The 15,425-nt window shown below is 46.8% G+C and overlaps 1 protein-coding gene across 1 annotated transcript; it reads right to left on the bottom strand.

Annotated features, from left to right (window-relative positions):
• Positions 1–512: 512 nt before the first annotated feature.
• DNAJB8 (DnaJ heat shock protein family (Hsp40) member B8) lies at positions 513–1,202 on the bottom strand. Its single transcript, XM_066353306.1, has one exon. It carries the CDS (start codon positions 1,200–1,202, stop codon positions 513–515), a length of 690 nt encoding a protein of 229 aa, XP_066209403.1.
• Positions 1,203–15,425: the final 14,223 nt, after the last annotated feature.

The following is a 15,425-nucleotide window of genomic DNA, read 5'->3' as shown; positions in this document are numbered from 1 at the left end:
AGACCAGGACTATGGGCAGGACCTCCTGATGAGGCCTGAGGCCTGAAGGTTTAAAGCAAGGTTGGTAACATGGCGCAATGGAGGCTTTGACACAATGACCACGTGTGAGGAATCACTGTGGGGAGCAGGGGCTGGCAGTTGGGGACTGAAGCGTGTGAGGATGACGTGGCCACTCTCGAGTTAATAGTGCGTGTGGAGGCATGGGGTTGGATTGAGATGGATTGATGGTTATAGCATTTATCAACCCAGATGATACAGACGAGAGATCATAAATCACCTGCAGAAGCACCCCTTCACCTCCTGGAAACAGCTGGGATCTGGAGGCGGTGCCCAAGGCCGGGAGGCACAGGCACACCCACTCACGCTGGGCGGGGCCCATGCGCGCAGGTCTGCTTAGACACCCGCCACCCCCACCACCAGGCTCGCCGTTTTTATGAACTCACTTGGCACATTTATTAACCATGAGCCAGTGGCTGTGGCCAGGTGGCAGGTGCAGGGCCTGGTGGTCATGGTTACTTGTTGTCTACCCGTTTGAGCTGCTCCTTGCCATTGATGGTCAATGACTTGAGCTGTCCGTCCTCTTCGACCTCCACACGCTCCTGCCCGTTCTCCACAACGCGCTTGGTGGTGATCTTGTGTCCGTTCGCCACCTCCGTGGACGACTCCACTGACTTGAACCCAGAGCTGCCAGAGCCCCCAAAGGAGGTAGATGAGAAGGTGGTGCGGCTGGCACTCCCGCTGCGGCCCATCGTGTCAAAAGCCGAGAAGGCCTCCATGAAGGCTGGAAACTCGCCAAAGCCGGCAGAGAAGGCATTCCTCAGGCCGTGGCCCTGGCCGGAACGGTCACTATTGAAGGGGGAGACCCAGAAGTCAAAGGAGAAGGGGTCCAGGCCACCGAAAAACTCGCGGAAGATGTCCTCGGGGTTCCGAAAAGTGTAGCCGGTGTCAAAGGGGCTGTTGTAAGGGGTACTGTGACCAGCACCCCAGTGGTCACAGCCCGCCCGATCATATACCGAGCGCTTCTTGGAGTCGGACAGGACCTCGTAGGCTTCGGACACCTGCTTGAACTTCTTCTCAGCTTCCTCCTCGTTGTCTGGATTCTTGTCAGGGTGCCAGCGCAAGGCCAGCTTGCGGTAGGCCTTCTTGATGTCCTCCTGGGAGGCGCTCGACTGCACCCCCAGCACTTCGTAATAGTTAGCCATGACGGAAGGGGAGCCGGGGCAGAGGTGGGTGAGAAGGTGAAGTGGGCACCGGGGCCCGGGTGATTAGGGTGAGTATGGAGGAGGCAGCAGCTGGTGAGGGTCCCTCAGTAGGGGTCTTGCTGGACTCTGCTGGCTCTGGGCGTGGCTCTGCCCAGAAAGTTTACCTTTTCATAGTACCAGCTTTCAGGGACAGGTGGCCACCTCCACTGAAAGGGGTGGGGGGAGGGGAGGGACACTGTCACTGTGGGGCAAGGCAGCGGGGGTTCCCCTGCAGAGCTAAGCCCAGGCCCTTTATGACATCAGCCCATGGGCGTGGCAAAACCACCCCAGCTCTGAGCCCTGCCATGCCCCGCACGTTGGCCTGCCCCTGTGAACAAGGCTGGCTACCAGAGCGGGCTGAGACTTGGAGCTGGGCAATAGTGGGACTACTGGCTGAGCCCTGGGATCAGCCACAAGATTAGGGCCCATCTGGGCAACGAAGGTCGGTGATTGTGGTGAAGGGAAGAGAGTGAGGGCTTCCTGAGGCATGTCCCATAGTAGGTCAGGATGCAGTGAAGGGGCCCAAGGTAGAGGTTCAGGCAGGATGGGGGCAAGATTCCATTCTTCTTGTACCCCTTATCCCATCAAATCCTCACCGGTAAGCCCCACAAAGGCAGGAATATTTGTTAGTATCTAGGACAGTGCCTGGAAATCATTTCAACTTATTGAATACATGAAGCTCAGAGACATGAAGCAACATATTCAAGGTCACACAGCAAGTCAGTGAGAGATTGGGTGATGCAAACTCAGGGCTGTCTGAGGCTAGTGGACAGCAACTTAAAAGAAGAATTTCACTCAATTCTGGAAAGAAAAATAGATTGAAAATAAGTAGGGCCCTGGCCGGTTGGGTCAGTGGATAGAGCATCAGCCCGGTGTATGGATGTCCCAGGTTCGATCCCCGGTCAGGGCACACAATAGAAACGGCCATCTGCTTTTCTCGCCCTCATCTCCTCCTTCTCTACCTCTTCCCCTTCTCTCTTACTTCCCCTTCTGCAGCCAGAGGCTTGATTGGTTAGAGTGTTGGCCCTCAGCGCTGAGGATTGCTCAGCTGGTCTGAATGTCAGCCTCAAGCACTAAAAAATTGCTCAATTAATTTGAGTATAAGGCCCCAGACAGGGGTTGCTGGGTGGATCCCAGTCGAGATGCATGCAAGAGTCTGTTTCACTATCTCCCCTTCTCTCACTTAAAAGAGAGAGAGAGAGAGAGAGAGAGAATAAGTATATTTAATGAGTGTAGTGGGTTGACTAGTGGCCGCCAAAAGATATCTCCTGTCATAATGGCCAGAATCTGTGAAGGTGACCTTATTTGAAAAGGGAGTCTTTGCAGATGTAATTAAATTAGGGATCTCAAGATGTGATCATCCTGGACTAGGAACATCTGGCTGTTCCTAAATCCAATGATAAGCACTCTTTTTTTTTTTTTTTTTTTTTTTTTTCTTTTTCCATTTTTCTGAAGCTGGAAACAGGGAGAGACAGTCAGACAGACTCCCGCATGCGCCCGACCGGGATCCACCCGGCACGCCCACCAGGGGCGACGCTCTGCCCACCAGGGGGCGATGCTCTGCCCATCCTGGGCGTCGCCATATTGCGACCAGAGCCACTCTAGCGCCTGAGGCAGAGGCCACAGAGCCATCCCCAGCGCCCGGGCCATCTTTGCTCCAATGGAGCCTCGGCTGCGGGAGGGGAAGAGAGAGACAGAGAGGAAAGCGCGGCGGAGGGGTGGAGAAGCAAATGGGCGCTTCTCCTGTGTGCCCTGGCCGGAAATCGAACCCGGGTCCTCCGCACGCTAGGCCGACGCTCTACCGCTGAGCCAACCGGCCAGGGCAGATAAGCACTCTTATAAGAGACCCACACTGAAGGAAGAGAGGGGGAAGTGATGATGAAGGCGGAAACTGGGGTGACGCAGTGCAAGGAAAGCCAGCAGTCACCAGAAGCTGGAAGGAGCAAGGAAGGATTTTTTCTGAGACTCTGAAGGAATGCAGCCCCGCCAAAACCTGGATTTTGGACTTCTGCTTCCAGACCATGAGAGAACACATTCTGTTGTTTTAAGCCACCAGTTTGTGGAAATTTGTCATGTCATAATAAGATAAGTGAGGTAACCATCAGTTGCTATGCATTTCTATATTTTAAATTCTTGTTCTGATGTTGGAACATTTTTAGAAATAGCAATGAACTATACTGATTAACATCTTATTCTTACCTTCACCTCACCCCCTTCCAGTTAAGATGGAAACTGCTAAAAAAAGAGCTGAGTGAGGAACTTAGCTGCTTGGATCGCTGAGTCTTAACCAAAATAGTACTTCCTTTCCTTCTTTCTCTTCCTTTGTCCCTCTCTCCTGCCTTCCCTTCTCTCTCTCCTTCCTGTTTCTAGTCTTCACCTCTTTTTATTACTCTCCTTCTCTCTTTTTTCCTTCAACACTCACTGGTGTTAAGTTCCTTGCACCTAGCAAGGACAGCATGCTCTCACCAATTCGAAATGCCTGGAGGAACGAAAGACACTGAGCAAACCCAACCTAGAGATAAATGTCATCACCCCCATACCTTACCAAGGGCAGGGCTTGCTCTTCATGCCCCACAGCCATTCACCCTCACTGGCTAACACACATAATAGACATTGCTTGGTAGAGGAAATGAATGACAACATAACTCCGCTGGATGTAGCTACAGATGAAATAAGTGTATTTTTGTAACTGTATTTCAGCCACTGTAGTTAGACCCTGTTCTTGGAAGGCTTGTCCTTGAAGCTGGGGAAAGATTCTCTATGACGATGGCATTAGCAGGGGTGCTGTTGTTGATTATGGTGACTGTGGGTACAATGATTAAGTGGGGTATGCGTGGTGACAGTAGAAGTAATTAGGATAGTAGTATTGGTGTAAAGGCAACGGTGACAGCGGGACAGTCATTGTGGTAGTGATAGTGGAGTTGATAATGGCAAAAGTGATGCTAATGGGGGTGGTGGTAACACTGGTAGTGAGGATGTTGGTGGACATAGTAACTTACAGTGACGGTGGTAGTGATGCCTACGGCAACAGTGGAAGGGATGGTGATTGTGAGACCAGTGATGATAAAGGTGTTGATGGTGATGGTGGAGGTGTGATGGAAGTGGCTACTAACAGAGCTCTTGGTGAGGATTTGGTGGGGGTGTTGGTCCTGGAGGTGGTGATGCTGGTAATGGCAATGATGAAGGCAATAAGGTAGTGAAAGTGATGTGTTACAACAGCTTTCTACAGTAATAGCTCCCACATTTCTGTACTTTATGACAGGCATTTATGTAGTTCTTGTCCACTGTATTTGTCAGCACCCATAGGTTAGAAGCAGGGTCTCCACTCACATGTCTTTTCATTCTGGATCCCATGCTGAGGAAGTGAGTCTAGTCTGAAACATACCATTCTCGTGCCAGAGAGGGTGCAAGTAAGAACTGGTAGAAACTTCTACTGGAGTGTGATGTCACTCTTGCTCATGTCATATGGTCAAAGCCAGTGTCAGTTGAGTGAAGAGTGGTATTCCTTTAAGAAGGTTCTACAAATCTCAAGCAACAGATTGAGAGAGGCACAATACTCTTACAGGGAAGAGTGAGCGGTCAGTGTTGCAGTGTGCCACAGGTGGTAATGGGGGTGATGGAGGTGGTGGTAATGATGACCCTGGGAGACTTGATGGTGGTAGTGCTTGTTATGGGAGTGGTAGTGATGATACATGGTGATAGGTGGCGATAACTGTGATAATAAAGGAAAATAGTGGGGGTGCTGGAAGTGGTAGGACTGATACACTGGTGGGAATGACTCTTCTAGCCATAGTGCTGATAGGATAATGACAGTGGAGGTGTGGTATTCTATATTTTCTGTTGCTAACTCAGCCTTACCACCATCCTCTTCTGTAGTCCTCTCTACATAATAGATAATTCTGGTAGATTTTTCAGAATCCCCTTACCCATATGGTTTGAAGTTAGAGTCTCCCAATTTATGAGATTTGGAAAATGAAAGAGAAAGAAGCAATTGCTGACAGGTGACCACTCAGAGGTTTGCAGCAGCTTTTGGGCAATCTTCTGAGAATTTTCTGCTTCAGAGCTTCAGGCTGAGATATTCAGTGGTAACTTCCCAGAGTATGATGAGATTTCTAGGAGCTTCATGGCGAGATCTTCAGATCTACTCACTTTGGAGCTGCAGACTGAGATCTTTAGCAATGATTTGCTCCCCAATCCTTACTCCTCTGGGTTGTCCAATGGTTGTGGAAACTTTATTAAATGTCTTTATACCTGTTACATAGTAACTGTGTACATGTGGTCATGATGACAGTTGCTGAGGTGAAGGTGGTGGGAGTGGTGGGTGTGGCATGGTGTAGTTGGTGGTTATGGTGTGATGTCAGAGGTGGTAGTGATGATGATGGTGGTCATGGTAGGGCCAGAGGTAATGGTGAGTCTGGCTGAGGTAGATATAGTACTGGTGCTGATGGTGGTAATAATTGAGGAGATGATGATGGTAGTCGTGAAGAAGGTGGTGGGAACAGTGATATTGGTTGAGGTGGAACTGGTGGTGATATAAGTGGTAGTGATTGTAGTAATGGTGATGATAATTGTGGTGGTAATGATGGTCATATTAATGGCAATATTGGTTGAGATGAAGATGGTGATGATGATATGATAGGATGATGCTGGTGGTAGTGATGACAACAATGGATTATTGGTGGTCATGGTAATGTGGATACTAGGTTAGGTGGATATTGTGATGATATTGATAATAAAGCAGGTAGTGGAGATGGTGACAGTGATGATGGTGTTGGTAGAAACTGTGATAATAATGGCAGTGATATCAGAGGTGAGATGATAGTAGAAGTGATAGAAATGATGATGATGATGATGATGATGATGATGATGATAGTCATGGTGGTAATGCTAGTAATAGTGATGGTGATGATGGTCATAGTAATGGTGATACTGGTTGAGGTAATGGAAGTGATGTCAGAGTCTGAATGTGATAGGGATGGTGAGAATAATAGCGTGATAATAGTGATATGAGCAATGTGATGGTGACACCAGTTGACGTAGTAGTAACGGTGATGATAATAGTGATGGTGATGATGATGGAGAGAGGGATGATGGTGTGTTTATAGTGATGGTGATAGGGTGATGTGATATTGGTAAGGGGTAGATGACAACAGCATCACTACAAGAGAAGCCTGAGTGTGTCATAATAGTGTAATTGGGACAATATGTGGGTGGTTATAGCAATGTTAATAGACAAAGAACTCAAAAGTATGAGCTACCCAAGAATCCTCTAGATACTTTCCAGGACCCAAGTTCCATCCCTCCACCTTGCCTGTGACTTTGGGGTTGACCTCCACTGTCCTCCCAAGGAGGAATGTGATTCTGACCCTTGCTGTTCCAGAGCCCCTCGGTAGGTCTCTCGCCCTGCTCCATGCCCAAGCCTGTGCTCAGCCTGAGGCCTCATCCTGGGTGGATCTGTAGAAAGAAGCAAGCTGGGATGGAGAAATGGCTAGAGATCCCATCAAATCCTCTGGGTCAGAGCTGTCCTCGAGCGTAATTCCTCACTGCCAACAGTGCCCGAAGATGGAAAGCCCTCCCAGTTTCCCGGGGGTGGAAGTGGGACCAACTCCCCGTAAAGGAAGGTGTGGAACCCAGTGGCAGCATGCAGAGGTTATTTCCTTTCTTATGAAGATCGACGATTGACAAATACAGATGACCAGGCATGAACACTAGCTCAGGCACCCACACTCTTGACTCTCACAAGCTGATAGGTCACTTTGCCTCTCTGAGCCTCTCTTTCTTCATTTGCCAAATGTGTTGGTGAAACTTCTCCCTTTCGGTGCTTCTTCCTCTCTGGGAAGCCAGCCTGCCCTTCCTGGCCTCTGACCTCTGATATCCCTAAAGCCAGCCCCCTGAGCCATGACCTGGGAAGCAAAAGAGGAACTCGAGTGACCAGGTGATCTCGAGTAGAGCCTAAGCTTGTGCACAGGGGAGCCCAGAGAAGGCAAAGCACAGCTAAGCTCACACAGCAGTCCCAGGCACCCTCCTAAGGGTGAGCTGATGGAGGCCAATTAAGCAACCAGTTGGTATTCTGAGCAGCCAGAGGTCCCGCTCTGTCTTTGTGATTAATGGAGTGGTTTTTTAAAAGGATTCTAATCACCCCCGATTTCTATCTGCTTATCACTAGCATTCCTAATTAGATGATCCTGGCAGTCACTGGGCTAATTCTCTCCAGTCCCATGCAGCCCTGCCCAACCTGGGGCAGCCCACCCCACCCCCACAGTCCCACTTTCCCACTTCCCCAGCCAGATGGGCATTTCAGCCCTTCTCTCCCCTCAGGGCCCCTGGTTCTCTAACTGCATTACCATCAGGATAGATGGGTGACAGCAGTGGATGGATTGCTCACTGGACGGACAATGACAGGTGAGTGAAGAGACTGAATGAACAGCTATGAGGGTGCATGGATGGATAAACAGACAGACTGAGAGGTCAAGAGCTCAGCTCATCAGGTCAGACAACTCTGTTATTTACTAGCTGTGTGTTCTTGGCGAAGTCACTTACGCTCTCTGTGCCATTTCCTTATTTCATTTGTAAAATGGGGGTAATAATAGTATTTTCTTCATAGGGTTGCTGTGAGGACAGCTCGCTTGCTAGAATAATGGTGACAATGCTGATAAGGGTGCATAGACAGGTGGATGGAAAGACAGGCTGACAAATGAGGTAAGGGAAGTCATGATAGATGAACAGGTCCATGGGAGGATGGATAGAAGAGTAGATGCACATACAACTTGGTGGGCTTATGAAAGCTGGTCAAGTGGTGAGTTACTAAACAAGTAGTAGAAGAGACAGGGAGCTGGGGACATGGAAGGCAGCCTTTTTTTTTTCCCTCCAGAAATGGCAAGATGATTTTAGCTCACGTCTCAACACAGATGTGGCTGAGATCTGCTTTCCCTCCCTAAGACTGCCGGGAAAGCTTCCTGCTCAACACTCCCAGCCAGTGGTGATGGTCACACACTGGGTCCCCAGGGTCCTTCCTTCATTCTCAACCCTTCTTGGTAGAAACCTGTGTGGTCTCTGGAGGCTCAGATCTAGCCTCAAATAGGGCTTTACCGCTCAGGCAAAGTCATCATTTGTGGGAACCCTTCCACCTGAGTTCCAAAGTGCACCAGCCAGTTAGAGCAGCCAGTCACTTTCCTCACCCACAACGCCCTAACCCTCAGCCTACCGCTGCTGCATGCAATGACCTGTGACCCTGGGCAGGACTCTGATCCCAGTTCCAACAGCTGGTCCAAAGCCTCTAGAAGAATTCAACTCCCAGAGCCTCCCCACATACCCATGTGAAGCCTCTGAAGTCTCTGGGGTACGAGGTTTCCTGTACCTTCCTAAAAAGATTATAGAACAAAAAAGCCTGAAGTGTCTTCCAGAGTCAATACCTGCATGCACACATTCACACCAGTAGACATCCACTCATTCATCCACCTACCCAACTACTCATTCACCCACTCATCTATCCCTCCATCCCTCCATCCATCTATACAGCTAGTGCTCGACTTACGACCATGATTGGTTCCGACAGACCAGTCGTAACATGATTTGGTCGTAAATTGAGTAGGCTATATATACAGTACTGTGAAATGATGTTATAAAAATCTTTAAGTCATATTTTATTATAATTTTCTTTCATTATTGTTATATATCATAATTTTCTTTATTTCATGCCATTTGTATCATCTCTACACCATTTTGTTTCTTATTTTTACACTCGTCAGGTTTAAGTAAAACACTGCATTACCAGTACAACTGGTTTAATATTTGCAAAGACAATTTCCTCTTGGAAGACATCTTGGGAGGGGTTTGATGAAAAATATCCAAGATACAAAACACAAATTGCTGTACCAAGTCTGGGATAACAGTTGAAATGGTGCACGCAGAGATGGTAGTGCTGCCGGAAGCTGGTCCGCACTGTTGTATGCCCAGCTGGGCAATGCTTGCGCTGCCAGACACGGAGCAGTCGTGGCTAGCTGTTGTGGTTGTAAAGTTGAATGGTCATAAGTTGCATAGGTTGTAAGTCGATCAATACCTGTACCTACTCACCCATCTATCAATTCCACATGTTTCTTGAGTTGCTGTCCACACATGTGCCATGTACCAGGCACTCTTCCAAATGTTGCAGGTTTGTATGCCAGTGGGCACACTAGGCAGGGCCTTGCCTTCATGGAGCTGGCATCTAGTGGGGGCAATATAAGAAACTGGTAACTACTGAACATTTAATATAATGTCAGGTAGTGATAGATGCCATGAAGAAAAACAAAGCAGAAAAAGGACATAGAGAGTGATGGGGCTTTTCTCTTACGCATGGTAGTCAGATAGAGCACCCTGCACCTCCACGTGGGCACTTACGCACTGAAGCCCCATGCATTTGTGCATGCCTGTATAGGCAAACAGACATGCACACGTGAGCACTCAAGCACACACACACACATGCCCACAAGGCCTATAGCCCTGCTGTGCATGGTATCTTTAATGGTGCCGACCGGCTCCAGCTGGGGAGGTTGGACTGGTGAGCCCTTCTCCCATGTGGCTTCCCCATGCTCTACGCCAGGGGTCCCCAAACTTTTTACACAGGGGGCCAGTTTACTGTCCCTCAGACCGTTGGAGGGCCAGACTATAAAAAAAAAAAACTATGAACAAATCCCCATGCACACTGCACATATCTTATTTTAAAGTAAAAAAATAAAACGGGAACAAATACAATATTTAAAATAAATAACAAGTAAATTTAAGTCAACAAACTGACCAGTATTTCAATGGGAACTATGGTCCTGCTTTTGGCTAATGAGATGGTCAATGTCCAGATCCATATTTGTCACTGCTAGCCCTAACAAGTGATAGGACGCGCTTCCGGAGCCGTGACGCATACGTCCCATGTCACCGGAAGTAGTACTGTACGTGAGCGACACCATACTTTACTCCTCTCACTGACCACCAATGAAAGAGGTGCCCCTTCCAGAAGTGTGGCGGGCCGGATAAATGGTCTCAGGGGGCCACATGTGGCCCGCGGGCCGTAGTTTGGGGACCCCTGCTCTACGCCCAGGTACTGAAGGGTTGAAGAGACCTGTCAGTTGATATAATCACTAGAACGTGGCGAAGGCAATGGGCCATTATATAAGACTACTGCCAAGTTCCTATTAATCCTACAGCTATCAGGAAACCTAAGGGGGAGCCCAGCCTTGGTCAGCACATGACTGCAGCCCGGTGGGATCCTAGGTGGAGACCCAGCTACTACGGTGTTATTATCATTAGAAGCTCTTTATCATGCTCCTTGTGCTTCTGAGCCACAGTGAGTGTAAAATAATAAATGTGTGTGATTTTTTTTTTTTTTTTTTTTTTTTTACAGAGGCAGAGATAGACAGGGACAGACAGACAGGAATGGAGAGAGATGAGAAGCATCAATCATCAGTTTCTCGTTGCGCGTTGCAACACCTTAGTTGTTCATTGATTGCTTTCTCACATGTGCCTTGACTGCGGGCCTTCAGCAGACTGAGTAACCCCCTGCTGGAGCCAGCGACCTTGGGTCTAAGCTGGTGAGCTCTTTGCTCAAGCCAGATGAGCCTGCGCTCAAGCTGGTGACCTCGGGGTCTCGAACCTGGGTCCTTCCGCATCCCAGTCTGACGCTCTATCCACTGCGCCACCACCTGGTCAGGCAATGTGTGTGATTTTAAGCTGCTCGGTTTGCGGCCATTTGCTATGCAGCATAGTGCCATAGCGTTTGCTATATTAGTGGCTATATTTTTGGATATCTTAAATGTTTCATAATTGAAAATAAAAAGTTAAGAAACATCCCTATAATATAAAGTAAAAAACAACCAAAACTGACAAAACAAACACAGAAAAATATCTCATTGGCACAGAGAATGGTATGTCGGTTACCTGAGGGGAAGGGAGGTGGGGGAGGACAGAAGTAGGGAAACGGGGTCAAATAAATGATGACAGCAGAAGACTATGGTTGGTGAGCACACGATGCAATAGACAGGTGATGTGTTATAGAAGTGTGCTCTTGAAACCTATATAATCAAATTGACCAATGTCACCTCAATAAATTTAATTAAAAAAAATTTAATAAAATAAAAGATAGCTCTTCTAGCAGAAGAAGGGTTGCAGGGCATGAGCCTGAGGCTAGGAGTGGAGAAGGGGTGGAGGCCAGCACTACAGAGCAGGTCAGGAGGAAGCTGGCAGGGGGAGGTGGAGAAGGGGTCACAGAAGAGGATGTTGGGATGGTCTTGGTGGTGGTGTGCTCTGCTCCGTGTGCACACAAGTCCCCTTCATCCCCAAGTTCTGAGGAACGGAGGCCTATCCCGGCATCCCTTCAAAGTTGGGGAGACCTGGATCACAGTCCTGCCTCCTAGATCAGCACACCAAACTTGGGGGAGGGGCAGGGAGAAGGCACAGAGCGAGGAGCTGTGGGAGGGACAGATGGGGCAGTGGGAGGAGCAGCTGCAAAGAGTTCACTAAGTTTCCTCTCCAGAGAGGCAACCCCTCTAACTCCAGCCTGCATACCGGCGGGGAGAGATCCTGTCATACCCCCTCCCAGGGCTTGAGATCCCCTCATTTGGGCCCCCAGAGGCCCTCAGTTTCCCCAGCTGGGCAGGAGGCACCATCTGGGAGGTCTCTGCTTAGTTGGGGACAGGGTAGGATTAATGCTGAAAGCACCTATTGAACAGTCAGGGACCTCCTACTGGCACCCCCAGAGACCCTGAGAGCCGAGATGCTGTAGAGGAAGAAGAAACAGAAGCTTGGGCAACTTGCCCTGGATCCCAAACTCCCTGGGCTTCTAGGAGTTGAGCAGTATGTGGGGGCTCGGTCTGAAGACCAACTGATTGAAATGGCATTAGAAGAGGCTCTCCTTGCTAGGCGGGCTCTCCTAGGACTAAAGACCCTTTGCCTTCTTTATATCCCTACAATAATCCTGCAATGTGTGGTCATCGCTTATTGGTAAGGAGTCAAGATTCAGAGAAGCTAAGCCATTTGCTCAAGGCTGTGCAGCAAGAGCGAGACAGGTCTGCCCCACAGTTAGATCGTGTCCTTGAGTGATATTGGTTAGGGCAGTGGTTCTCAAAGTGTGCGCCCTAGAAGATTTAGGTGTGCCCTATGGTATTCCAGAGAAGTATGTGCCTGTTGAGGACCAAAAAACCAACAGGGTTTTTCAAGTTTAGATTTTGGGAGACAGAGGTGTGGGGAATTGGCTGTAAGCTGACAGTCTGCCCAACCCCCCACCTCACTTAAGTGATTAGGTTGCAAAGGGCTGTTAAGCTGTGGTGCTGGATTGTTTACACTACCCCTCATGTTCCCCGGAAACAAGTTCCCAGGAGGCAAGTTTCTTCTATCCTTTGTTTGGTGTAAAGTTAAGATGATAGTATGGTGGGGTTTTTCTGCACTCAACACAATTAAGAGTAAAAAGAGAGGAATTCTTCAATGTATTGACAAGGAAATGTGAGTTTGCCTTTCAGATATATGCCCAAACATGGAAGAAATTGCTAGGACACATCAGGCTCATGTTTCTCATAAACACAAGAATGAAAAAACTTAACACATTCACGCCAGGACCTGCTGAATTTATTAAATCTTACTAAGAATGTATCTATATATATAAAAGGCTAACTATTTTGTCATTTTTTAATTTTTTAATCCCTCTTTTTTACGAGTTCTAAAAAATCATAACTCGCCTGACCTGTGGTGGCGCAGTGGATAAAGCGTCGACCTGGAAATGCTGAGGTCGCCGGTTCAGAACCCTGGGCTTACCTGGTCAAGGCACATATGGGAGTTGATGCTTCCTGCTCCTCCCCCCTTCTCTCTCTCTCTCTCTCTCCCCACCTCTCTCTAATAAAAATGAATTTTAAAAAATCTAAAAAATCATAACTCAAAAAATGTAACATAAAAATGTTTTTTTAATGTCAGAATAAATTTAATTTTGTCATATTTATTTTGTTTAATTACCAAAAAAGCACGCTTGGACTTTATATTTATTATCTTTAATATTTGACTTAATTATTATAACATATTTCTCAGAAATTTGTATACAGTGCACCTACAATTATTGGTAAGATTTTAAATGCACCCCAACTTCAAAAAGTTTGAGAACCACGGGGTTAGGGACTGGGAAGTTCCCGCAGGGCTCATGGAGAAAGAGCTCAGAGAAGGCTTCCTCTAGGGTCTTTGCCTGAGGTCTTGAAGGCTAAAGAGCCGTTCTCCAGTCAGAGCCGATAGGGAGAAAATCCCAGGAGGGGAGACCAATCAGGACAAGGCAGAGAAAAGAAAACAGATTATTCTTAATAATTCTTAATTATTTAAATTACAAAGGTGGCTAAGACATGAAAATAACAGCACAAGTTTATAAAACGGAAAGGACCCTCTTCCTCACAATCTATCATGCTTCTCAGAACTAACAACCATTATTTATTAGGTATGTATCTACCTTCCCAGGTATTTTTCAATCTCTTCACGAACATTTGTAAAACAAAGAAAGTGTCATAATTTATATATTGTTTTGTAATTTGGTTTTTTTTTTCCCAAAAAACTTGTAGTTCCTCTACCCCCAACCCAGTGTTTCTATGAGGTGAGCCAGAGGAGGGCTCGCTGGACCAGAGAACATGGGGACTTTTGAGCAACATCCCCACCAACAGCATGTACTAGATCTGATTCTACACATCTATCTGTCTGGCCTTTTCCATTTCTGTTAAGGTGAGAGGTAGAAAGCGGTGCCTCCTTGTTCTATTTGCATGTATTCAATCACTTCTGAAGTTGAATGCCTGTACAAATGTTTGTTGTCTGTTAATTTACATTTCTATTAGGAAGGACCTCTTTGTGTATTCTTTGCTTGATTTTTTTGGGGGGGGTATTATATATTTATTTATTTATTGGCTTTTTTGCATATTTTGCAAATTTATCTCCCGTTCTGCAATGATTATTTTTTAATATTTTAATCATTAAAGCTATTAGATCTCATTATTTGAAATATTTGGAAAATGAGAAGAAGGAAAAAAATAATCTATCACATAGATGTTGCCATTGGTTAACATTCGTTGAAATTTTTTTTCCTCTTGGATACTGTCGTTACCATTGTGATCACATTACACATTTCTATTCCATGACTTGCTCTAAGAGCATAACCTTCAGGAAGGATTCTAAAGGCTTTCTAGCCTGACCTGTGGTGGCGCAGTGGATAAAGCATCGACCTGGAAATGCTGAGGTCGCTGGTTTGAAACCCTGGGCTTGCCTGGTCAAGGCACATATGGGAGTTGATGCTTCCGGCTCCTCCCCCCTTCTCTCTCTCTGTCTTTCTCTCCTCTCTCGGTCTCTCTCTCCTCTCTAAAAATGAATAAATAAAAAAATTAAAAAAAAAAAAAAAGAAACAAGGGCTAAAAAAAAAAATAAAAAAAATAAAAAAAATAAAGGCTTTCTAGTGAAAGTCCTATAGTTCCTTCTCCTCTCTCCTTTTTTTTATTGTGGCAAATAACATATAACATAGAATTAACCATCTTAACCATTATAAGCAAGCACATTCACATTGTTCTACAACCATCACCACTATCCATCATCAGCCAGAACTTTTTCATCTTACAAGACTGAAACTCTTTACCCATTAAACACTAATTCTCCATTACCCCTCCCCCAGTCCCTGCCATCCACCATTCTACTTCCTGTGACTTTGACTACTCTAAGAACCTCATATAAATAGGATCATACTGTATATGTCTTATTGTGATTGGCTTATTTCACTTACCATTATGTCCTCAAGGTTCATCCATCTATAGCAGCGGTTCTCAACCTGTGGGTCGCGACCCCGGCGGGGGTCAAACTACCAAAACACAGGGGTCGCATCTGGCTTTAGGCGACCCCTGTGTTTTGGTCGTTCGACCCCCGCTGGGGTCGCGACCCACAGGTTGAGAACCGCTGATCTATAGAATGTTTCAGAATTTCCTTTTTAGGGCTGTGTAATATAGTCCATTGCATGCTAGACCACATTTTGCTTATCCGTTCATTTATAGATGGACACTTGGATTGTTGCCGCCTTTGAGCTATAGTGAATGATCCTACTATGAGCATGGATGTGCGAATATCTTTTTAAGTACCTGAATATCTTTTAAAAATATTTTTTCAATTCTTTTATGATTATATTGTTATCATGCCCTTTTTTGAACACTTAGG

Source organism: Saccopteryx leptura, chromosome 11 (assembly GCF_036850995.1).
Source record: "Saccopteryx leptura isolate mSacLep1 chromosome 11, mSacLep1_pri_phased_curated, whole genome shotgun sequence".
In the NCBI taxonomy this organism is placed as follows: domain Eukaryota; kingdom Metazoa; phylum Chordata; class Mammalia; order Chiroptera; family Emballonuridae; genus Saccopteryx; species Saccopteryx leptura.
Note: the sequence above shows the minus strand (reverse complement) of the source record. Positions and strands in the feature narration are given on the sequence as shown.

What these genes read in the sequence shown, in the direction of transcription:
- DNAJB8 (XM_066353306.1), bottom strand. Translation starts at nt 1,202, where the DNA reads ATGGCTAACTATTACGAAGTGCTGGGGGTGCAGTCGAGCGCCTCCCAG.